General features: G+C 46.2%; 1 protein-coding gene across 1 annotated transcript; it reads left to right on the top strand.

Moving 5' to 3' along the window:
• Window positions 1–6,017: 6,017 nt before the first annotated feature.
• Window positions 6,018–22,186, top strand: LOC115760732 (tyrosine-protein kinase RYK). Its single transcript, XM_030702207.1, has 10 exons — window positions 6,018–6,141; window positions 10,932–11,059; window positions 11,144–11,381; window positions 11,449–11,617; window positions 11,703–11,860; window positions 11,931–12,073; window positions 20,950–21,365; window positions 21,423–21,563; window positions 21,624–21,920; window positions 22,006–22,186. Exons 1-10 carry the CDS (start codon window positions 6,018–6,020, stop codon window positions 22,115–22,117), a joined length of 1,926 nt encoding a protein of 641 aa, XP_030558067.1. The 3' UTR covers window positions 22,118–22,186.
• Window positions 22,187–23,741: the final 1,555 nt, after the last annotated feature.

Raw genomic sequence — 23,741 nt, 5'->3', positions numbered from 1 at the left:
CAGCTAAGTGGACGGCGTCTGATTATGTGACCAAGTTGAGAAATATGCATAGATTAGGCACGCTTTTAGCGCCCTGCTTGACGACTCGATGTTTCAATTATCCCCGTCCAATTACCCTATAAAAACTTGAAGAGGCTCACAATGTAGAGAGCAGCTGGATAGGGGCATAAATACTTGACTTTTATGCATGCCAACCCCACCTATAATTTTTTCAGATATAGCTGAATTATAGCCACAGGACTTTTGGTCCTTAATCCCAAATCTGAATATGATACGATTTTAATAACCTCAAATGACAGCCATAATAAATCAATGATTATTGCCCTGGCATTGTCCTGGGAATCGCCAGGCTCCCATTTCAAAGCTTTAAAATGGCTCGTTGAGTCGAGTTATTTCTTTTTATGGCACTTGCCAGATAAAAGCTACAACCAGACAGGGTGGTTCGACTGGGTGCGAGGGGGTCCTTTGGGTCGCGAGGGGGTGCGTGGGTATGCGTCGTTGAGGGCGCCTAAAAGTGTCATCGCTTAGCTGCGATTCTGTCACATTTTCTCGCTTATAACAATAAATTTACCGCACATAAATATGAGAAATGGCCACGGACAAGCGACCGACTGTACGAGTTATCAAAAGGAGCACATAAAACATAATTGAGATTGTTTTTCATGTGAAATGCGAGGTTAGGAAATCAGTTTGGAATTTATAGAACTTGCTTTAAGTAATTCCATAAATGATTCCACACTTAAACTTCAACTTTATTTATTTAGCAAATTACTTTGGAATTTATAGAACTTGGTTTTAAGCCCATAAGGAATTTCACATTTAAGCTTTAACTTTATTTGATTTGCTTTAAAATTATTTTTTCAGTTATTTATTTTTACTTCACAACTATTTTGAAGAATGAAGCTCTTGATTTAGACAAAATGTTTAATCAATCGAAATGTTCATGGCAAAAGTCTCTTTTGTGCACTTTCATCTCATAGATCAAACTGCCCACTTAAGCCACAATTGTAGCCCTAAATAAATTGTACGTGTTCATTGAAAATTGCACAAATTGTCAATTAGATAGCAACAAATTAAATGGCACAAATTCCACTCTCGCAGTTGGAAGCAAGCCACCGTGGCCAAAGCCAGCCTCAACCAACCACATTTTGAGCCACAGCCTTTATTAGTGTCCATGGAGTTGCGATATTTAGTTCACATGTGACTGGCACACAACGACAAATTGTCTCCCCAGCCCCGGGGCCTGTCTATTACATATGGGCTATAGTAGTACACGACCTCGACCCCTCCCTTATTGTCCAGCGGGGCGCAGCGTCGAAATGTAACAAAATCGCACAAATGGCCTGCAGCACTTCCCGCCTTCGTCCCTGCCGTTGGCCAACCGTAATGCTCATTCTCCTCGCCCCAAATGTAAATTAATTGCCTGTACAAATTAGCCAACTCGGCGAACATTTCGAACATTTTGTACATTTTCGACATTAGGCCAAGCACAAAACGCTGGCAGAAATGTGCCCATAAAGCGCCTCTCCCTAATTTCCCACACGAAATAATTGCCGAATCACCAGCAAATAGAACGCAATCAAAGTTTCCAGCTAAAATATACCCTAATATGAATATAAATGCATTAGATCTGTTACCGATTCGTGTTGCAATTATAATCAAGAAAAGATAAGATTAATTATGTTGACAAATAGAAGACAGTACATTGGAAGCCTTAGATCTTCTGGAACAAAAAAAGAAAAGGTGGAGATTTTGGGTCAAGAAAAGATCATTTTGATTAAGACTAGATCCTAAAATAAGCCCAAAAGCTCTTAAGTGTTGAAAAGAGATTTTTAAGTCGAGCTTTTCACTAAAAGCTCAGAGCTCCAACAATGTTGAAAAATATGTGATGTAATTATTCTAAGCTTTGTAAGTCATGCTTTTGACTTAAACAAAGACAAGCCATTTTAAGCTTTCATGTGCTTTCAAAGCTTTGTTGAAAAGCAGTTTAGAAAAGATAACTGACAGCTTTTTAAATAAAAGCTTTCAGCTTATGAGAAGCTTTGAAAGCAGACAACTTAAAGCTTCAATGAGCTTTTTCAACTTCCATTTGTAGCTTTCGCATGTAACAAACATACATATAAATAATTGACATACCCCGCAACTCGTATACATTTCGTACAGGTATGGCGCCCAAAATTTTGTCATTGTCAGGTAAACAGATGCAAATGTCGTTCGTTATTTTTAATCAGCTATCAAACTGTAAAGTTGCAAATTTATCTAAACCATTGTCGAGAAACAGGTGAAAACACAGTTGCCATTTCAGTTGAATTTTAATATTGTGCGTGAAATTTTTTTGTAAAATATTTACCCCGAGTTTAATGAAGTCGCGCACACAAACCAACCCCAAGTCCGCCTCCCCCATGACTTTTGACTGTTTGCATTAGTTTGTTTGAGTTTGGTGCATATTGAAATTTGTAGCTTTACGAGAAGGGAGGCGAGTCACATTAAAGCTAATGAGCGAAATGACGCAGCATTTGACCAGAGCAAAAATTAGGCATTGAACTGCAACCAGATAGGGCAAATGGAGGCCAACTGTTTGCCAAATGCGTGCCGCAGGCCAAATCATCGGAGTTGAGTTTATTGACGAATATTAAAAATCTCGAATTACTCAAAGTTTGGGTTTTTGCTTGTTTTTATGAACGCTATTTTTGGATGAGCTTAATAGCCAAGGCGATGTGGCAGTCGTCTGGTGCTGCTTCTTGTTTTTGCCAGCAACTGAATCTGTTGCCATTGTATCAACAACAACAAATGGAGCGGCTCAAAGCACCCCGCCCCTGCCCCCTGCCATGTTGCTTTGTGTCTGCAATTGAAGCGAAAGCAAGTGCCCCGCGGCTCTTGGCAACATGGCACAGCAATTGGAACGAGTCTAGGAATGAGAAATGGAAGCTAGGAATGGCAAATGGGAAACTGGAGCAAGGCGAACTGGCATTTAAAGTCGCCAATGGGGAGATGAGTGGGGTGGACCAGAAGGGGGCACAGGGAGTACTCGGCAAACAGCAGAAAGCTCAGCGCCCCAGAGGAGGGGCAGAGATTGGGGGTGAGATTTGCCGGCAATTGAAACAACAACGAGGCGGAAATAAAATATTAACTTTGCTTAACTCAAACTCACGATTCAATTAGAAACGAAAGCCATTTTATAATTGAAACGAGCCTGCCTGCCACCCCACGCCACGCCCTCAGGCGGCAACGCCCCTGCCACACAAAACAGCCTTTCCTCATTTGGCGCAACAAAATGAACGATAACCGTGAAACGGTTGTGGCATAGACCAAAGGCAAACAATAAAGAACATCAATAAATATTGTGAGCAACAAAAATTAGCAAAAGGGGATCCTATGAAGATAATGATTATGGCTTGTGGGGAGCAGAGTGGGAAGCAAAAAAGAAAGATGATTATTCATTAGACTCCACATCATGTAATTGAAAAGTTTTTTGAATTGACAGTTGCCAGGACTCACATCGTCATCATCAGCATCCTGAAGCAACCCGAGCATCGTCTTCAAGCCAAAGACAAAGCCCGTCGCTCAATTTGTCACTCGCGCGAGTGGGCGGGCGGGCGAGGGAGGCGCGGCACGACGTGGTGTGGCGTGGCGTGGGGCACTGACTGATGATGCGTGTGACTAAGCAGAAAATTTTCAGCATTGGCTCCCCAGTTTCACGATTCCGTCTGCTGCCTGCGACAGCCAACAGACAAGTCCCTGTCCCTGTCCCGGTCGGGAGATATACCCCCCTCGCTCCCTTATTCTTCCTTCTGATTATGATTGAGTTGACGTCGTTAATATGTTATCGATGATGACGTCGAGCGCTCCTCCATCGGGAGGGAAGGCAGCCTCCCAACGTGCCAGCGAGTGTTTGCCACGCGCTCGCGACTACTTGGACTGAAAGGAAGCTGAGGGGAGCTGCTTGTCTCCTGCTGCTGGCTGCTGGCTGCAGGCTGTTTGTCTGCTGCTCCATTTAAATCAGTTACATTCCTCGCAATGTCAACACAAATACACACAAGGGACGCACACCCCCACACATACAGCCGCACACACATGTGCACTTACATTTTGTTATTTGTCTTTTGAATTATTAATGAACTTGCTGAATGGCATTGGCTTCAGCTTCAGCTTTTGGGCTTGGGCTGTGGCTGTGGCTGCCTAGCAGGGATCTGAGCTGCAGTTGACGTCCTGATGATCTGGTTCTTAATCAAGTGAGTCGTCGCCTGGCGTATCCTTGCGGCGGCCGCTCTCATCTCAGATAAGTTTAATTAAATCCCTGCCACACTTCGCATTCCACATTCCACATGCCACGGCTGCACTTTTGCCACGCCCACAGCTGCGTTGACCGCGCATTGCAAAAGTTTAAGCACTTTTCCATAGCCGTGGAACAAGAGTGAACGAAAGCCAAAGAAGTGGAAGCGGCAACAAAGTTTTCTGATTTCGATTTTTATTGCGGCCAAAAAACCCAGAAACAGTTCCCAATCTGCAGCCATGGAGATTGGAGAGGGTAGCAGGAAAAAGAAGGGGGGAGGAGGAGAGGGCGAGCAGGTGGAATTGGAGGTCCGTTTCTTGGCAACAATTTCATTTGGAGGCACTTGACTGCCGCTCTTCCTATTTCCCTCTCTTCCCTTCCATTTGCATTTGCATTTCCATTTCCATGCCAACTCTTGACTTTCCACCTGGCCAACAGTTTTGACTTTGGCTCTGGTTCTAACTGCACCTGGAATTCCATTCGCGTAGCTGCACGCAAGCAGCAGAAGGCGTGAGCACGAGTAGGGTGGGGGCGCTACCACTTCAACCACAAAATCCACACAAACATTTTTGCAAACAAAAAGTTTATCCCATTTTTCTCGTTTGCCCTCCCAATGCCCACTGAATTATTAAGAGCAGAGAAACACACGAAATATTAACAGGAATTTATTAAAACATCAGTCGAAGCAGCACATGTGAGCTTCAATCAAAAGAGGAACTCCTGCTGTTGCCTTTTCCCTTTCGCCTTTCCCACTAGAAGTGTTGGACTATTCTCGAAGCTGTTAATCTTTTTTCAACTTTGTAATTACTTTTGCAGGCAGAAAACTTTCTTTGAGCAGCACATTCACAAATTATTTTCGAAACAAACATCCAACAAAGCCACTCAACCACAGCACCACACACTCCTCTTACACACACTCTCGCACCATACACCAGAGAGTGTCACAGACTCTGCATCTTCTGTCCGAAAGTCAACTAAATCACTTTCTATTCAACAGGACTCTGCTTGGAACGACGAGTCGAGCAGACGGCACAAAAAGGCCACCAGGACAAGGAGGACAACCAGGACACGTGCTCGACACCAACAACTGGCGCTAGCCACTGACCAGCGGGCGAGACGTTGCCAACGTGACGAGCTGAACCACCAGCAGCCGGAGCGAAAGGAGGTAGCCAAGGGGGGAAGAAGTGGCCAATAAAAAAGCTAACGAAATGCTGATGCCGCTTGCAGTCGATAGGCGAACTCGGCAACAACAACAACAACAACAGAAACAACAACGACAACAACAACCGAAGCAACCGCATTAAAAACAAAACTGGAAAAGTTGAACGCAGTCCGTAGAAGGGGACAGCCAGAGGAAAAGTTCCAAATTTGCCAGACAGAGTCCACGTAGAGCTGCTCGTCGCTTTGTGGCCGCATCCGGAACTGTGAGCAGCAGTTGCTGTTGCCGGAATTTGATTTTAACGCATTTCTCAGAGCCGCGCCATATCAAAACCGAGCTCAGGCCCAAACGGAAGAGTCTCGTCTGTGCCTCCGGAACGTTTCAATGGCAACACATTGAAATTGGCTGTCACAGAGCCAAAGGGGAACCCCACTCCACGTGGGAGATCCGTTGGAATGAGCGCCAATTGTGGCGTCACATGCACTGACAAGCTATTAACTGCACGTCTGCCACCCAAATAGGCATCCCCATCACATAACAGTTGAAACCGAAGAGGAAGAAGAGGAAGTGCTCCTCATGCTAAGTATGGCCGCCAGCCGCAGCTCCCTGCTGCAGCTGCTCTGGATCTCTTGGATCATTTGGCAGCTACCTTTGGTCAGCGGATATCTAAACATTTTTATCAGCCACCACGAGGTGATGAAACTGATGGGTAAGTCCACATGTGGGACCTATTTCTGAGAGGGAAAGTATGTTTCGATTTGAAAGTAATCGTTGGGACAGTTGCTCGAAGTTCGAGACACGCCTCCGACCCCGCCCCACAGATATGATTAATAGTTGAATGGCAAAGTGCGACAGGACAAATTCATTGCTCCTCAACAGGGAAAACAAATAAGCCCAATCAAGGAGGGGTAAGGCGTAGGCACAGACCACGTCGCAGTCATTAATAGTTCCTAAATAATTGTTGACCATGACGACGACGACGACGACGACGACGACGACGTCGAGAAGAGGAGGAGGTGGACGACCACAAAAGTTACGCGAAAACACGACAAAACAAATCCACACAAATCGATTTCCGGCTGTAGCCGGAGCCACCCTCGCACCTTCACCTTCGCCTTCACCACCCTGTTGACAGCTGCAAGTGGCTGCCCGCCATGCTTAGCCATCCCTCCCCCCGCTCCCATTTTTTCCCTCTCCCCCTGCTGATAACGACTTCACAGACCGGTGCGGCGCATTTTGTTGTTTGTTTTGCTGTTTTCCCGTTTGTTGCTCAACGCGAGGCCTCGTTATTGATGGCGCCAGCTACTCAAGTGCCTCCAGATCGACCTTGTGCCAGGCCTCGCCCCTACCCAATCCGTATCCTCGAAAATAGTTACAGTAATAGGCATTCATTCGGCGTGCCAAGGCGGAATGACGTCTTGCCCGTCGCGTTCTTTTCCTCATGTTGATTAATGGTTCATGGCTCCAAAATGTGAGTCGGGGCGGTTCCAATTCGCCCTCCGACTCCCTTTACCCACCAGTCCATCATTCTTCCGCTGTGCTAGCTGTGCACAGCATTTTCCGGCACTTAAGTGTAATTGGAGCAAAATGCTTCCATCTCATTATGCAGGCTCAATCCTAGTCCTAGTTCCCACTGCCACTCCTTCTGGTTGCTCCTAATCGCCGAATCACGGCACTTCAATTAGTTGAACAGCATAAAAATAATCCACACAAGGTCCGCTCGAGGCGCAGATTGATGAATGGGCAGACAACTTTGAACTGCAACTGTCGCCATGTTACTAGGTCAGCTACTCCACCTCCCCTTCCTTGCCTCCCTCTCCTTGCTTTGCCTGTATTCAGTACTCCCCTTTCGTTCTGCACTTCTTGCTGAGACTGCATTCGAGTGTGCTGAGCCATGAGCTGCTCGCCCGAGCAATTGACACTTCACAAAGCGCGGCCCTTGGCTCCCTCTGACCCCTGGCATCCTTCAATGCAAATCGGATTTCATTAGCGACAACTCAAAGAATCTTCCACTTTGTTTGTTGCTCTTTGTAATTTCCTGTGCTATGCGCGATTTCCAGAGATTCCATCTCTCACTTCCTACAGATACCCTCCTTCTGTTCCCCTTCTTCTTTTCCACCCCATCCACAGAGCTCGTTATGTTTTTAACGACCAGTTAACAGCCCCTCCTTCATAATATTTGCCACCCTCTGGCACAGTTTCCATTTCAAAATTAACAAGCAGCTTGGAATCAAACAAACTGACCCGTCCAACTCCCTCCACTCCCCCTTCCCATCCACAGCGCGACATGCCGTTGCATGATTTATTTTCAGGTCCCCTCATCCTTCTCCGCATATGTCTCTATGACTGTTTGTTCATGTGGAAGACGCGTCATAGTTGCATGACCCCATACCAAACCCAAACCCGAACCCAAGCCCCATCTCTCCCTCTGTTTCAGTTCCCTTCTCCTCTTCAAACACACGCATTTCTCGAATAGCTTTGCTCTCTGGCAGTCCTCTCATTGCTGGCTGCCTGTGATTGACGTGATGCATTCCGGCAATAAAAATCGAGTACACAGTTCCCCTTTCCGCCCTCGCCATCGCAGCCTTGATTCCGGTTACAATCTGAAAGTTTGTTCCATAAGCGAGCTGTAAACATGAGTTAAACGATTTCTTTTCTAGCTGCTTCTAACTATACTTTTATATACATATATCTCGATACCTTTTCCCTCGATGGAGTGACGACAACATTAAAATTAAATATTTTTTACGCTTTTGTTGAAGATTTTCCGCTCTGCCTTCCAGCGAGTCGCGTTTCCCCAGCAACGAGCAATGTTCGTCCCAGAGTTGCCAGCGACACCAGCGTCAGCCACCAGTTGGGGAGGGTTGCCCCACCCCCACGTCCACCCCCAGCCCCTCAACTTCTAGTGCTCGCTGTGCAAGGACGCGTAAAAATGCAATTTCAACAAGTTTCACTTTGATGTGCACATTTCTTGAGCCCGAACCGAACCCCACAAGAAAAAGGACCTTTCTAGGTCTAGAGCTTTCTCCCACCTTATGCTCCGAAATTTCCCTTTAAATTAAAAGTTAATGCAAAAGAAAATTATTTTTAATGAATAGAAAACAGCCCGAAAATCGCCACATTAATAAGGCAACCCTCGACCTTCTACTCCCCTCCCTCTAGCTTTTAACAGGGTGTTTTGGTGTCGATTTGCTTTATTGCTGAGTAAGGCGAGAAATGTTGGAAAAATAAAGAGAAGAGGGAAGGTGTGAGAGATTTTAAACTGTGCCAATTAAATACCGAACTCGACTCTGATTCACAGCAAAGGGATAAGCCCTGTCGAGGTGTCATTTGGAGAGGAGGAGAGAGGCTAGCGACTAGGTCGACAGTCAGGATGATAATTTCAGAAAATGCACGTTGCACTCCTTCAAAGCGGCTGCCAGCTAATGACACTAATTATCCTCTTAATCTTTTATGCAAATTGTGTGCTGCCATTGTCAAAGCCGACCCAGACTCGGTCCCCCACCCTCAGTCTCGCCCACCAAAGCCTTCCTCTCCGGTTCCACCTCCTGCTCTGGCAGCGTCTGCGGTTGCAGCGTCACGTGTGTGTGGCGAAGCCATTCAGACAATCGCAGGTATTATAATTATGCTAGAGAGGCAAGCAGCAGGGGGACCCGAGGAAACTTACTGGGACAAGGCAGACTCCTGAACGAGCCAAAACTTTCCCAGGCGACGGCAAAGTTGCAAAGCGCTGTGCAAGGCGCGTGATATGAAAGACGGCCAAAGCTCGACGGAGCAGGACTTGGGACCGTAGCCAAGTTGGGTGTCCTCCTTATCTCCAGGAACACCGTGCTTAGATGCAGAACGAAAACGAACTCACGGAAATTAAAGATGCTTTCAGGTTGTGGCTTAAATTCGCCAAAGAGGCCAATCGAAAAGTTGAAAGTCTCTTTGAGAGTGAATCACATCCGTTTTCAATCAGAACTGAATTAATTAAGCCTGACACAAGTGCATTCCCTCTCCCACTCCCATTCCCTCTCCCAATCCCGTTACGGTTACAAGTCCTCACTTCTACCTCTTGGGGCACCCTTTGGCATTGTTGTCCTACGACGAACTCGGGCTGAGTGACATTGTCCTTTTCGTGTGTTTGTGCATATTTAATGTGAGTCACTTTGAGGTTATATTTGTGTTTTTTGTTTAGTCTGCCGCGCATTCCCCTAAATGGATGAATAACGAGGTAGCTGCAGCTCCTCTACTCTCATGCCATCCCACGGCAGAGAACTCTGCAGTTTGTCAGCGGAAAGCGGGAAACGTAAAAGAAAAGTAGTACAGTTTAAGTAGCCTGTGGGAGCCGCAGAGTCAGCGGGGTGCATAATAATTTCGAATTCAAAAACAAAGTGAAACTGTAAAGGAAAACGGCGTAAGAATTGGGGAAGTTCTTAGACAAGCCATGAATAGAAGGAAGCAAACGAAAAATGCTTTCTCTTGTTCTGTAATTGGATTTGAAATTGTTTTAAGAATCGCGCAAGCGCCTTTTCTTCTATCCTAACTGCACGCACAATCACATACGCGCTTCTCGCTTCTGCCTCCACCGGAAACGCAACACTCAACATCCGGCACAGACGCACAGTGAAAAGGCTGAAGGCAGGGAGGGTGGAGTGGAGAGGAGAGGAGGACTGGCAGGCGAGTTGAGGAGAGTAAACAGCATTTGCGACTTTCAATGCAAAGCAAGGCCAAGACGTTTGCGGACGCGTCTTAGTCTGATCCCAAAGAGGAAATGATGCAACATAAAGCAGCCCAGTAAGAGGCGGAGAAGGCAGAAGGGAGAGTCAGGCAGAGACAACAATGAAAGCGGATGAAGAAATTTAATTTCACGTCTTTTTAACTTGAACAGCTCGTCTTTCACTGTCAGAGTGGTGGGGGGCAGAGGCTTAGAGCTCCCAGGGTCGGGGTCAGAGATTAGGACGTTCGCGTAGCTAGTTAAAGTTACACAAAGCGAAGGATGATGATGATGTTGCTGCTGTCTCGTCTCAAATCGAGTTAGACAACACTTGACACCTTTTAATATTTGGTCTCACCCCCTTCGAGTCCCGCTGCTCCCCCCGGGCGCCTGTCGGGCGTCATTCGAGGCAACCCGAGAGCGAGAACCAATTGACGCCCCGTGCATTGTCGCCTGCTGGTGACGGATTCGATTTCGATTATTATTGTGTCTTGGGTTTTGTTTACCGAACTTAGCTCACCCGCTGCAAACCCGCTGCCACCCCCTGTTGTTGAGTTGTCGAGGAAATCAATTTCCGTTCAAGCTCAAAGGTAGATACAGTTGCAGGGGGAAAAAGGGGGAGAGTCATCAACTGCGGGGAAAATAAACACAGCATGCACAAAGTTTGCACAGCAGTAGAAACTCCAAAGAAGGGACACCAAGGGGAAGGTGTAACAAAGCAAATTGTGAAATAAACTTTGTCTTTATGCCTGCAATGCATCCGCCACCCAATCTCATCCTCCATCTATTCGCGTTCGCAGGACTGGAGGCGGATTTGTTCTACGTGCACGAGGGAGCCATTAACACATACGCGATGCACTTCACCGTTCCCGTCCCGGCAGATGTGCACGAGCTGGAGTTCTCCTGGCAGAGTCTCATTGCTTATCCGGTAAGCCACCCGACCCTTTCCCCCTTCCATCCAGTTCACTTCAAATTTGATTTGCACTCCATTAACTGGCTATTCCACTGGTAGCTGCGCTACACAATCAGCATCGAATACGCCAACGACCAGGACGCACTGGGTACACCCACGCTGAGCATTCCACACAAGGGTCTGGTGCCGCAGGAGATCGAGTCCTTCCTGGTTTACCTGCCCTGCACTGGCAACGCAAGCCTTCAACTGCCGGTCAATGTCAACATGGTAGTGCAGGGACCTCCCCGCTTCAACGACACTCGGCTCCACTTCAAGCGCAACAAGATCTGTGCCAAGGGTACGTAACCATTCCTTCCGATCTCCGACTGTCATTCGCAAATTGTCCGTACCCGTTCCCATTGCAGGCATCTCACCCGAACCAAACCAGTCGCCGGCCCCAGCCCACGCCCCTTCCCAGGGACCGGCTCTGATGAGCGCTGCTGCCTGCGCTCTGGGCCTGGTCTTAGCCGTAGGCCTCGTGGCTAGCATGATGTATGTGCGGGCTCGCAAGCAGCTGCGCCAGGACTCGCTACAGTAAGTCCTATTGATTGGTCCATCAATTCAATTAGCTTCCTACAGTGAACCTTTCATTTGTTACATTCCCTTCCCATTTCATTAGCACCAGCTTCACTACAGCGGGTTATGGCAGTCATCAGAATGTGTTCATTCGCCTTGATCCTTTAGGTCGACCGCCGAGTGCCACCGGATCCTACGCGACCATTGCCAGCCTCAATAAATATCCAGCAGAGAGCAAAAAGTCGTGCAGCATATTCGACCGTAAGTTATCCGTCCTCTTCCTAGTCCCATCGCTTACTTATCGATCCCCAAACTATTTATTTCCCTACAGGGTTCCGCAGCTCGCCCACACCTACACCCTACGCCACCGCCCTGCTGCCAATGGGAGACCAGGGTGGAGAAACCATTTACTCAAAGCCAGAATCCGTCTGTCCCTCGAGAATATCCTACTACGCCTCCTCCCAGCTAACCCAGGTGAGTTCCAATCGCTCTGATTTTGTGGCTACACGATTTTCCTCCTGGGGGTTGATTGCAGCAGGCAACTGCCCTCAGGTAAACCAATGCCTTTGATATGTTGTGACACGTGCCATGCGCCAGGCATAAATGAAAATGAATCCCGTTGAAGTTTAGCCTGCAATGGGTCGGTCGGTTGCCTAGGCCACCAGATCCAGTCTGTTGCCAATTTTCGGCACTCACCAGACCAGACGATTGCTCCCAAGGCTCCCATGATATCCAATGCCCAACTCGAGCCACCTTTCCACGGCGATAAAAATTAAATTCTAATTTATATTTACGAGCTGATAAAGCTCCCGAAGTGCGTTAAACTCGAAACAAGAGCCATTCATAAATATGCGCGCGCCAGGGTGCCAGCCAGCCCTGTTCCTTATTTCAAGGGTTTTCTGTGGGTTGGGGCAAGTTTTGCCTGGCGCTCACGTACCACGTGTTGCGACCCACAAACCCACTGCCAGCAGAGTTGAATTACGGAGATACGCGTTCTTATATGTGAGAAGATAGGAAAGAGGGCTTGGGGTAAGCGTGTGAGTCTGTTCAGATAAGCGGATGGAGCTTCACAGTCGCAGACAAACAGGCAAACAGGCAAACACAGAAAGGAAAGCTTATACTCTGTTTACGCGACCGTTTGCTTTTCTTCCAGTTGGGAAACTAAATTTAAACTAACTAAAAGCCACAAATGAAGCCCTAAGAGGCAGCTGTTAAACCTCGAGACTTGTCTGTACGAACCCCAAATTAATTTTATGATACCCTACAAAAGTTTTTTCACATTTGTCCCTCTCTGGCATCCCTTCCCGTTCTGTGGAAATCCCTCTGACATTTTAACTTCTTGGCCTTGGCAAATCTGTCGCAAATTAGAATAAATTATTTAGCAGCTTCTTTTCTCGTTTTTCTAGATGTAACATTTCACAGACCCAAGCGGCGTCAACGTTTACATTTTTCCTAGACAACAAAGTGTGCCATCTCCTCTCGCTATCTTTCCTCCGCTCTGTCGCCATTCTCGTGATTGCTTGGGCCATTTTCGTCACCATCTTCAAACGCAATTTCCATCGACGCATAATTAAATATTCAATTTCCATGGAGACTCCTTTGGATTTTTATTTGCTGCATATTCCTTAACATTCCTCCAGCTGCTTCCTTACTTTGTCCTGGCATACTCTGTTTGCCCAAACGATTTCTGTTTGTTTAGACTTCAATTTCGTCCTCATTATGGCAACCGTTTCGAGCCATTTGACGGGGGCTTCCGGGGAGCAGCCACAGTCATGACTCGTTCAAGGCACTCACATGGATTCACATGGATATCAAGAATATCTGGATGTCTGGGATATTACACAATGCCAAGAGTCGTATCCATTTGCCGCTGTCTACTGATAGGACTCACTCTCAGAGGAGGCCGATGGAGAGTTAAATGAATTTCAACAAAATTTGAGCCCCAAATAGCATATGCCTCTGTCTGAAGAGCGGGGGTAGTTCTGGGAGGGGGTGTTTGCCATAATTATTGCTGTTCTCTTATCATAGTCAGTAGCCACTCTCCTGTTACACACTCGTATGAGTATTTGTGAGCGTTAAGCGAAGTGAAGCACTAAGCAAAGTGAATGGAGGGAAGCCGTGGGCCGGCAGCGGGGCGACGCACTCATTTAGTCAAACAATTATATCCAAGTGCACACACTGAAATGTTGTCGGCACTGATCTGCTCACTTGTGTGGAAATATCTCATTTGTGTGGGGCTCCTTTGCCCCAATCCTCGGCCTCACTCCACTCTCCTGTCTGGTTACTCTCATTCCAACCACTCCCTTTTGATTCTATTAAATCAGTCTTTAAATGTTGGCCAAATTGCTTTAATGTGCAGCGAAAGTTTAGCTAACGGCTGTGGGGACTACAACAATTACAGCACAAGAGGAAGGGACGAGGTGGAGGACAGAGAAGGGGAGAGGCCTGAAGAGTGGGGTAAATAACAATAAAAACAGCAGCGAGCAGAAGCCAGACTACAGCTGTTGAAACATGACTTTGTGCTTGTTTAGAAACACTTGCAAAATATTATTGCAAGAGTACGGTGGGAGGAGGGGAGGAGAAACCGCTAACTGCGGGGGTCAGAGTGGAAGCCGGTTCCTAGACCAGATACACGTCATGTGCAGCGCCAAAGCGAAGCAAACATAGAAAGGCATTAGGATATTGGATCAGAAGTAAGCTCACATAGACTTGGGATGGATAGGAGAGGTTGGAGGTGGGGTGTAAGTGGCTGCTGCGGTTGAAGATGTCGAGCAAGTACATGGAGCGAAGGCGAGTTAGAAGGCGACACAGACGCCACCTCCAGCTCCACGGTACGCGACGCATTCAAATGGCATCATTTGAGGACAAACTTGGAGAAGTGCGTGAGCCAGCGAAGCGAAGGAAAGGAGGCAGAGATGGGGAGGAGCATAGATAGCGCAAAGTTGGAAATTAATTTCCATGGAGCACGCCCAGACTAGAGTATTTTATGGAGATTACGAGAGAGATTCGTGCAACCCGAACAGGTGCTAATTAAAAATGTTGTCGTCGCCTCATTAAAGAAATTTGTAAATCAACCTGCAAAGGACGCGCGCAGCATGCGAAAAGTTAAGCCTAGGCCCAAGCAAAGTGAAGAGGACGAGGAGGGGGTGGGTAACCCGACAACTGTCCCCCTTTTGGGGCAAGCGGAGCAACTGGGGTGCGGCACGTACGCCGTTAATGGATTTTCCACTGTTGTTCTTTTGATTAAAACGCATTATTTACATTTGCGACAAAGCCAAAAGAGGGCATGGGGGTGGAGGAGACATATTAATGTGCGACGGGGCTTAGGTCTGGTCAGGTGAGGGGCGTGGCGCAGCTGGGGGTCGACTCGCCCTCGGCAAAGGTTGACAAATTGCACAGCTGAAAGTTGATTTAAGCTCAGTTTTTGCATTTCTTTGCACTCGAATTTCGTAGTTTTTTTTGCTCTCTAGTTTTCCTTTGGTCCTTCCCAGCCTGGTACAGGTCCTGTTCATCGAGTGCCAAACTATGGCGGATGCTTTTGTCTGCCATTACACTATTGATTGCTTCCTGTCAGCCGCAGAGAGGCAAACGGAAGGCGCCAACGGATGTTGCCTTTGTTGCCTGTTGCCTGTTACCCAGTTAGGCAGTTACCAGGCGAGCCCGACCGGCAAGGAGAGAGAGTTTCGGCTGTCTGACATGGAACATGGGCTTTATGTGGGATTTGGTCAGCTGCAGACTGTGGCAGAGGCTTTTGCGGTTTACACACCACCTACTTGACCAGAGACTGGCTGGCAATGCGATAAGATGGATGCGTGCTTGTTGCTCTTCGCTGATTTCATTGTGGTCAGTTTGTGTTGTTTACCTGAGGCATTGTTCACAGAGCGAGAAAAACACCAGATAGAGTAGAGAAAGAGAGAGAGGGAGATGGAACGGACAATATCTATGGCTTAAAGTGTCATTTGAGCTGTGGAGAACAGAACAAATTTTAAGCGCCAAGGAATTGGACAGACTAAGAAGAGCATAATGTCCAACTGACACCTGTTGCCGAAGTCTTAAGCTCTATAGCTGGCAATTAATCTTATAAGACTTTCGACTGCAATATTGTGGTGAAAATAAGAAAAGTACATTTTGGATTTGATTCTTTTCAATCGCTATTAAGCTCAATTTTATGCATATGCTTAGAGCAGGATGCGCACAGAGTCTCTTTTAGGCCAGTTAAGCTTGTTCCCTTCCATCATATTCGACAATTGAAATTCCCTTTAAGTCAACTCCACTGCCAACTATTCTCTCCGGTCCTTCATTCAGCTTGTAATCCGCTTAGCCTAGTTCTATGTAGCATAACCCACTTGTGACTGGAAGTGGGTTATGGTAAATAGAGTTCAAAAAATATTTAGAACACATTTACGAGCTTTTTATTCAAAGTGCTCAGTTTAGATTGGGTTTTGTGGAAAGTAATCGATGATTTCGCAATAAATCAAGCGCATTTTTTAATAATATTTTAATTAGTAAAAACCTTTTACACTTTGCCAGCCACAATTGAATACCAATTGCCAGGCACTCGCTAATGGGCGTGTCCAGGGGCACGCGATGCCTAATTGAAAGGCAATTACCTGTAATTAGGCGTATGTGTGTGTGTATGTGTGCGCGGGTCGTTGTTTGTGTGTGTAGGCGGCAAAGTGGGTTAAGTAGGCGGCACTTTTAATTAGGGCCCGTGGCTTTTGGGCCTTTAATTATGCATTAGATGCTTAAGACCACAACAAAAGGCGCCCAAAAAGTTGCCAAACTGTTATTAAATGCTCAAATGCTCGGGGAAAGTCGAAAATGGGGCGAGCTCTAACGACACAGCAGCAACTCATCAAATTGCCATGCATCAAATCGATCAGGCATAAATCAAACGAAAATTCAAATTAGTTTCCCAGCCAATTAGAAGGTTCTCTCTTGCCCTCTCTCTCTCTCTCTCCCTCTCTCTCTCTCTCTGTACCCTTAAATGCCAAATGGGAAATTAATGAGAGTTTGCCTCAGTAAGAAAAAACTTAGAATTCCCCTAGCCTTGATTAAAGGCTCGACTCCAGAGAGCCAAAGAAAATAGAAAATGGAAAATGGAAAATGTGCATGGGAATGGAAAAGGGCAGGCAGTCAGGTAAATTGAAATATAATTGAGCTAAGGCTCTTTGGCCTGGGCACAAACTCAACTTTTGTCAACTGACTAATTTCGGTTCATTAAGATGCCGCTCGCCTCGAGCTGCCAAGGTGACGGCTCGTATACGTAATATCCCCCCGCCAATGTTGCTGCTGTCAACGTTGCCTGCGGCAATCGTGTGTAGCTGCAACAACAACAGCTTAGAACAATTTGAAGAATGCACAGTGTGCACAATGGGATGGGAAGTTGCCTGAAAGTTGTCCAGGGTTTTATCTTAACCTATATTTTATAGAGATGCGATTGTTTCGATGTGCTGTAAGCTAAATTTAAAGTCTCTGAAGGGTTGACTGAGTTATTTTTATAAAAGATAATCTGTTCTTAATGTATGGGAAGCTTTACATTAAATTTGTTGCTGCTGGCTTGTATATTTCTTAAGAGTCATATTTGTATTGAGGGTTTTTTATATACTGGAGTTTAGTTGTTGCACAACTTTGAATAAAGTCAAAATTGAGTAATTAAAGTTTTCTTACCTTTTTTGCACATTTTTGTGCCACTGTGCTTGGCTGAACTGGCGCTGAAATTGTTGTAGCTGCTGTCGCTATTGTTGTAGCTGATGAAGTGCTTGTTGTTGTTGCTTTTTGTTGGTTGTTGCTTGTTGTTGTTGGTTGCTGCCTCCGAAAGTTTGTGCTGCATTTTGGTTGCAGGCAAAAACGCTGCCAGGCGAGGAAATGCACACGAAATGTTGGCAAAATTGTCATCAAGCGTTTTTAATTACGAGCCAGTTGCGAGGGGCAGGGCAACTCAACGCTGTGGTTGTGCAGGGTGTGTGTTGTGTGTGTGTGTGTGTCTGGTGTGTGTGTATTGCGTGTGTGTGGGCAGCCGTAGAGCTGCAAGTGACATAAACAAATCAGACGCCTGTCAAGTGTGCGAGAGCCGAAATTTCTGTGTCTGCATGAGTATGTGTGTGTGAGTGTGTGGGTGTCTGCATGAGTGTGCGTGTGTATGAGTGTGTGGGTGTCTATGGGTGTGTGCTTGTGTGTGTGCATGTCATTTGCAGACCAGCAGCTACACAGCCTGAACCAGCCCCTGCTTTCCTGCTGCCTGGTGCCTTGTGCCTGCCGTGTTGTGTTGTCATTAGAAATGTCACAACAAAGCCAAACAGCTGCAAACCAAACGTCAACATTGCCAACGCTTTCAGCCACATTGTTGTTGTTGTTGTTGTTGTTGTTGTTGTTGTTGTTGCTGCTGCTGTTGCTGTTTTTGGTTATGTGCTGCCAAGTGTCGCCTCTGTTGGCAACAACAACGCCCCCCAGCCTCTGTCTCTCTCCTCTCTCTCTCTCTCTCTCTCTCTGTCTCCCTCTCTCTTGCTTTGACACCCGAGCCACCCTGTCGCATCAAGTTTAAATTTGTGCAAATTTATACTAACAAGCAGCTGCCCCCAGCTTCACACCCTCCCTTCTCTATCTACCTATGGCCATGCTGTCAGCCATTTGGTGACTACTTTTCCTCTTCTCCCCAGTCCCCTCCACCGCTCTCCAGAACTTGTCTCATCTGAGTGTCAATGCAAAGCGAGATGAGAACTGCGACTAGTCAAACAGTTGACGGCAACGGATGTTTTCCAATTTTCAGTTTAAGCAATAAGAGTCCACAACAGCAACCAGAACAACTGCAGCAACAACAACAACAACAACAACAACAGCAGTAAAATCCATTGCAATATTGTCTATTTGACATGCACTTTTAATATTCCTCACAGACATAGCTTGGCTTTGAGCACAGGGCGTAGTTGCCCAGCATTCGGATCTGTTGCAGGTGCTGCTGCGAAAGGAATACGCAGAAATAGGATAGCAGCACTCGAAGGACTCAATTGGCATTCTAATTTGGTATGAAGAGTCAGAAATCGTATCACAGACTCAGCTTAAATCCGTTTCTGTCAAATGAGCTCCAATAATAGGAAGAACTAATTCCAATTGCAAAGCGCTTTCGAATTTTTCTTAGAATTCTCAATCAGTTTAAGCTACAAATTGCACAGAGAATTCGCCTCGATTGTTGATAGGCAGCTAAGATACTATATTTGCCGCGACTCAAGCTGAAATTTCTGTTCTTTTTCTAACAGCGTTGTGCAGCACTGCGATTAAAGCTAAGCCGATTACATTAAATCTAATTGCACTTGACCTGCGCTCATTAGAGGACAGCTCTGCTCAGATAATGCAAAAAAAGCAATAAACATACAAATTGATATATATGTATGTTACATATAAATTGTGCTTGTTTCTACAACGAGGACAACGATAGAAAGTGGCTTCCCTTTGCCTCAGTTAGGGTCATAAAAGCGACGCCGGTGCAGCCCGCAGACACTTTTGTACTCCCCTCCCTTCCCCTCTACACTTCTCTGACTAGCATTGTGTGCGGAGCGCTTTGCATGTCGTTGGACCAGTTGGGCGACAAGGATTTATCGCCAGCGTCGCAGTCACGAGCTGCCGCTGACGAGAGGGGACGAGCACGCGTTGATGAGCTCGGCCAAAGCCAAAGCCAGCTGGAGCAGGACATGCAGTAGCAGTGGTAGCAGCAGTAGCAGTATCTAGAGTTGGAGCTTTGATGATGGAGTGCGATACTGTTGCGTTTTAATTGAATTTTCTTTGTGCGACAGCAACAACAACAAGAAGCAGGAACAAATAAAATAAAGGACAACAGCGCACAAAGGAGCGCGAGGCAGACGCAGGAACAGAACGAAAACTGTCTGAGCAAAGTGGCAATAAAGGCAATAATGAATGAAATTCACTAACAAAAGGCAAACAACTATTGTTTTTATTGCTGTCAATGTTGCCAGCCGCTCGTTTGTTGTCCCTCCTTGTCCCTTTGTGTGTGCCTGTGTCGCAATTGTCCTCCGCTCAGACATTGTTGTAGACCACATATTATGTCGCGCTTACGCCTCGAATAAAGCTGTAACTTTTAATAAACGAAATTATTGGACTCAGTCTCAGGTGACGTTTGCCCTGCTCTGCTCGAACATTTATGTAAATTTCCACACCAAATTAAGAAAGAAATGAAGAGATTTTTCTTGAGTTTATTAGACCAGTGCATTGAGAATCCCTGCTCCTCGCAGCCATCCCGCCGGGCAAATGATTTTCGCTGTGTGAATTTTATGAAAATAAATGAGCTGCTAGCCGCGGCTAAGGAGCTGCTGCTGCTTCTGCCTCCCTCTATATCTTGTTCATATATCTTGAGTGCCTTTCGGGCCCCTACCAGCCCATTTCCGCCCATCTCCGCAAGCCCCTGCTCCGGAAAAGACGTTGTTTATACAACTCAGCTCGCAATTTCCTACAGCTGCGCCCTCCACGCTTCGCATTGTTGTTGTTGCTGCTTCTTGTTGGTCTAGGGCTTGGCTTCTGCTACGCTCCTGCCCGCGCCGCACCCCCCTTTCCCTGTCTCGCCCAACTGGCTCCTGGCACAAGGCTATGCAAACATAATGCTCGACGAATTAAAGCTTTTTGCCAACCAATAAATTATTCATGCCGTAAGACAACTACGGCTGTCCTGGCGGATACAGCTCTAGCCCCAACACCCAGCCAGCCCCTCCCGCTCTGCCTCACAGCCTGAACCACCTCCCCATGGGCCACACTCCCTACTTTATGCACAAATTATGGCGCAGGCGGCAGGCAGCAGGCGTTTGACGGCGTTGGCAACACCAACTGCCAGCCAGTTGGCAACATCAGCAGTTCCTTCAAGCGGAAACGGAACTCAATTCATTAAAATGAATGAACGAAGCGCAGCCAAGTGCATGACTAACGGTAAACGGATGCAAACTGAAAGATGCAAATCCGGTTGATGAAATTGCGTTTTCATTGCCCCCTTTTTACAACATTTTCCCAGCCGCCAGGCCCCACACCTATAAAACCTCATCTCCTGCTGCCTAAAACTCATCAAATGTTTATCCCTAAAAAGAGTTTCGTTTTAGATGATAATACTTCCGGCATTGCATAGATTGAAGACTATGTAGCATATGCAAAGTCTTAACTTATAAGTGTTTTTTTTTTTTTTTAAGTAAAAGATCTCTACAGAAGCTCAAGGAATCTTATCTCAATTGAACTTTCAATAAAATAAAAATTTCTTTAGAATTATTCTGAATTACGTTTGCCCCAACCTACATATGTTTAGGCATTCGCTGACAAGAAATTCTCTTCTATATTTCTTTCCATTCGTCTACCAGGCCTGCAGCATGTCCACACCGAAGAGCAGCCGTGGCAATGGCAGCGGCAGTCTCTTCGGCGGCATTGCCACCGGCAGCACCATCACCGTGGGCAGTCACGGACATGGCGACAAGACCAAGGAGCGTCTGCGTCGCATACCCAGTGTGCAGCCGGGCGCCTTGAGCTACGAACAGCTCATTAAGGAGGGCACCTTTGGTCGCATCTATGCGGGCAAGCTGGGCGAGACTTGCGATGCGCTGGTCAAGACGGTCATCGATGGCGCCTCGTTGACGCAAGTGGCCTGCCTACTGCAGGACGCCTCGCTGCTGATCGGCGTCAGCCATCAGCACATATTGGCGCCTTTGTTGGCCAACACGGAGCTGCCCGGTCCGCCCGAGATTGCATACCCCTATCCGTCCAAGGGCAATCTAAAAATGTAAGTTTCCCGCTGCTCCAGCCCGGGAAGAATCATGCTCCTTCATGTACTCTGCAGGTACTTGCAAAAGTCACGGGAATCCAGCACTGCGTTGAGCACCCGCCAGCTGGTGGAGTTTGGACTCCATATAACCAAGGCGCTGGCCTATCTGCACTCGCTGGGCATTGTGCACAAGGATTTGGCCACGCGCAATTGCTAGTAAGTATGGGGTTGGACGGGGTTGAGGGCGTCAATGTAACCCCTTGCATCTGCTTGCAGCGTGGATGAGGAGGCGTATGTGAAGATTTGCGACAGCGCGCTCTCGCGGGATCTCTTCCCGGATGACTATGACTGTCTGGGCGATAATGAGAATCGTCCGCTCAAGTGGCTGTCGCTGGAGTCGCTGCAGAAGAAGGTCTATACCACGCAGGGCGATGTCTGGTCTCTGGGCGTACTCTACTGGGAGCTGGTCACACTGGCCCAGATGCCGCACGAGGAGGTGGACATATTTGAGCTTACCAATTACTTGGCTGCCGGCTATCGTCTGGAGCAGCCCGTAAATTGTCCGGATGAATTGTGAGTAGCTCTTAACTCTAGTCACCTTAACTCTAGTCAAAACCTTCAACCCCACAACCCCCCCTGCTCCGCTCCCCCTATGTAGCTTTACGGTCATGAACTGCTGCTGGCACTGTGAGCCCAAACAGCGTCCGACACCCGCCCAGCTGTTGTCCTATCTGCAGGACTTTCACGTCGATCTGGGCATGTATATCTAAGGATCCTGATGATGACTGACTGATAGGCCTGCGAGCTAAGCATTCAGCGCGTAAAAAACTTATTGTATAACTAGATGCATGCACACGAGTTACGTAAGATAAATTAATTGAATACTTTTGCATTTTAAATGTGAGAATTGAATGTGAATTACCTGTTAGCAATTTTTCTGGCGTCTGTGTGTAACCAATTGAACGTGCGTATATGTGTATATAGTATATAGCAATTTATTGTCTAAGTAAATATTAAGGCGTTTAAGTGTCACAGAAACCAATTAACTCGACAACAGTTGCAGACAATTGCACTTCAAAGCACAACAATGCAAACAGAGGCAATTTGTTGCATTTGCCTGTGTTCCTAGAAACGTAAACTGCCAGAAATCGCAAACAATAACTGCCGTAATTCTTAGTAAAGCACATTGCAAAGGATGTGTTAACATGTTCAATAATGGAAACAGTTGACTTATCACCAAAATCGAATTATAAAACAGCTGAATTTCAATTAAAAGGAGTAAATGTTACATACTTTGTTCTAACTGAGGCGAATGCATATTCTGGAATGCATTTCAGTAAGTACAGTTGAGCATTTAAGTAGCTAGAAATTGAACACACATGCTTATATAGTATATGTATACACTTCAGATTGCAAAATGCAAATTGATTAAACACAAAATAAATTAAACAAATATGATTGTGAGCTATTGAGAATGCATATTTTATTGAATGTGCATAAGAAAAGAGCAAGAGACCGCAAAGAGAGAAAGAGAGAGAGAGAGAGGGGGGAAGCGAATAGAAAGTTGAATGTGCGACAACAAAATACGGAATCTTTTGTTCTCAAATGTTGTCCTCAATTGTTATCAAACGATATATTTATTTATTGATTTACCAACGAGCATTTAAATATATGATTATATTACATATTATTATCAAATATTTGTAAGGAAAATTCTCGACTGATTGCGAGTCAAAGTGAGACACAGCGGCAGCTGAAGTTCAAATTAGAATCAGAATCAGAATCAGAATCAGGTGAAACAACAGACACTGTAAAGCAATTGTTAAACGCATAAGTCACACAAAATCAAATCAATTGCAAATGTCATAAGCAAAAGCACAAGTTTCGAGCTAAATTCCACAAGAGACTCAAAGCACCAAGCTACACTGAAACTCAAATCAAACCAAATGGTACACACACTCACACACACACACACACAGCCAATATGCACACTCGCACACAGCAAGCTTCACGCTAATTTTGTTATTAAACTGACAACTGCTTCAGCTAACTAAGTCCGTCTCAAGTTTTAATGTGCACTTGTGAGCTACAGTTGTTACTCAGAGCAACTATTTAACAGAGGAATATAGTGGGAATAAGGCAATACAATTAAGCTCACTTAAAGCTATCGTGTGCTTTAAGAGCTGCTTATACAGAACGGGAAAAAGCTGATTGACAGCCAAGCAGCAATGAGCTTTGAGCTTGAGGAATCGATTAAAGCTCACTTAAAGCTTTCTTGAGCTTTAAAATCTGCTTTTGCAGTAAGAGCTCTTCAAAGCATATGCTTGACAGCCAAGCTTTAAGCTTGAATACTTGATTAAAGCACACTTAAAGTTATCGTGTGCTTTAAAAGTT

This window comes from Drosophila novamexicana, unplaced genomic scaffold (genome assembly GCF_003285875.2).
Source record: "Drosophila novamexicana strain 15010-1031.04,08,12 unplaced genomic scaffold, DnovRS2.1 tig00000462-arrow-pilon, whole genome shotgun sequence".
Lineage (NCBI taxonomy): Eukaryota > Metazoa > Arthropoda > Insecta > Diptera > Drosophilidae > Drosophila > Drosophila novamexicana.
The sequence above is the reverse complement of the archived record's forward strand: the minus strand, read 5'-3'. Positions and strand labels throughout refer to the sequence as shown.

Excerpts from the sequence above, each read along its gene's own strand:
- LOC115760732 (XM_030702207.1), top strand. The coding sequence starts at position 6,018 with ATGGCCGCCAGCCGCAGCTCCCTGCTGCAGCTGCTCTGGATCTCTTGG. Across the intron at positions 6,142-10,931 it reads CGAGGTGATGAAACTGATGG|GACTGGAGGCGGATTTGTTC; the intron begins GTAAGTCCACAT and ends TCGCGTTCGCAG. Across the intron at positions 11,382-11,448 it reads CAACAAGATCTGTGCCAAGG|GCATCTCACCCGAACCAAAC; the intron begins GTACGTAACCAT and ends TTCCCATTGCAG.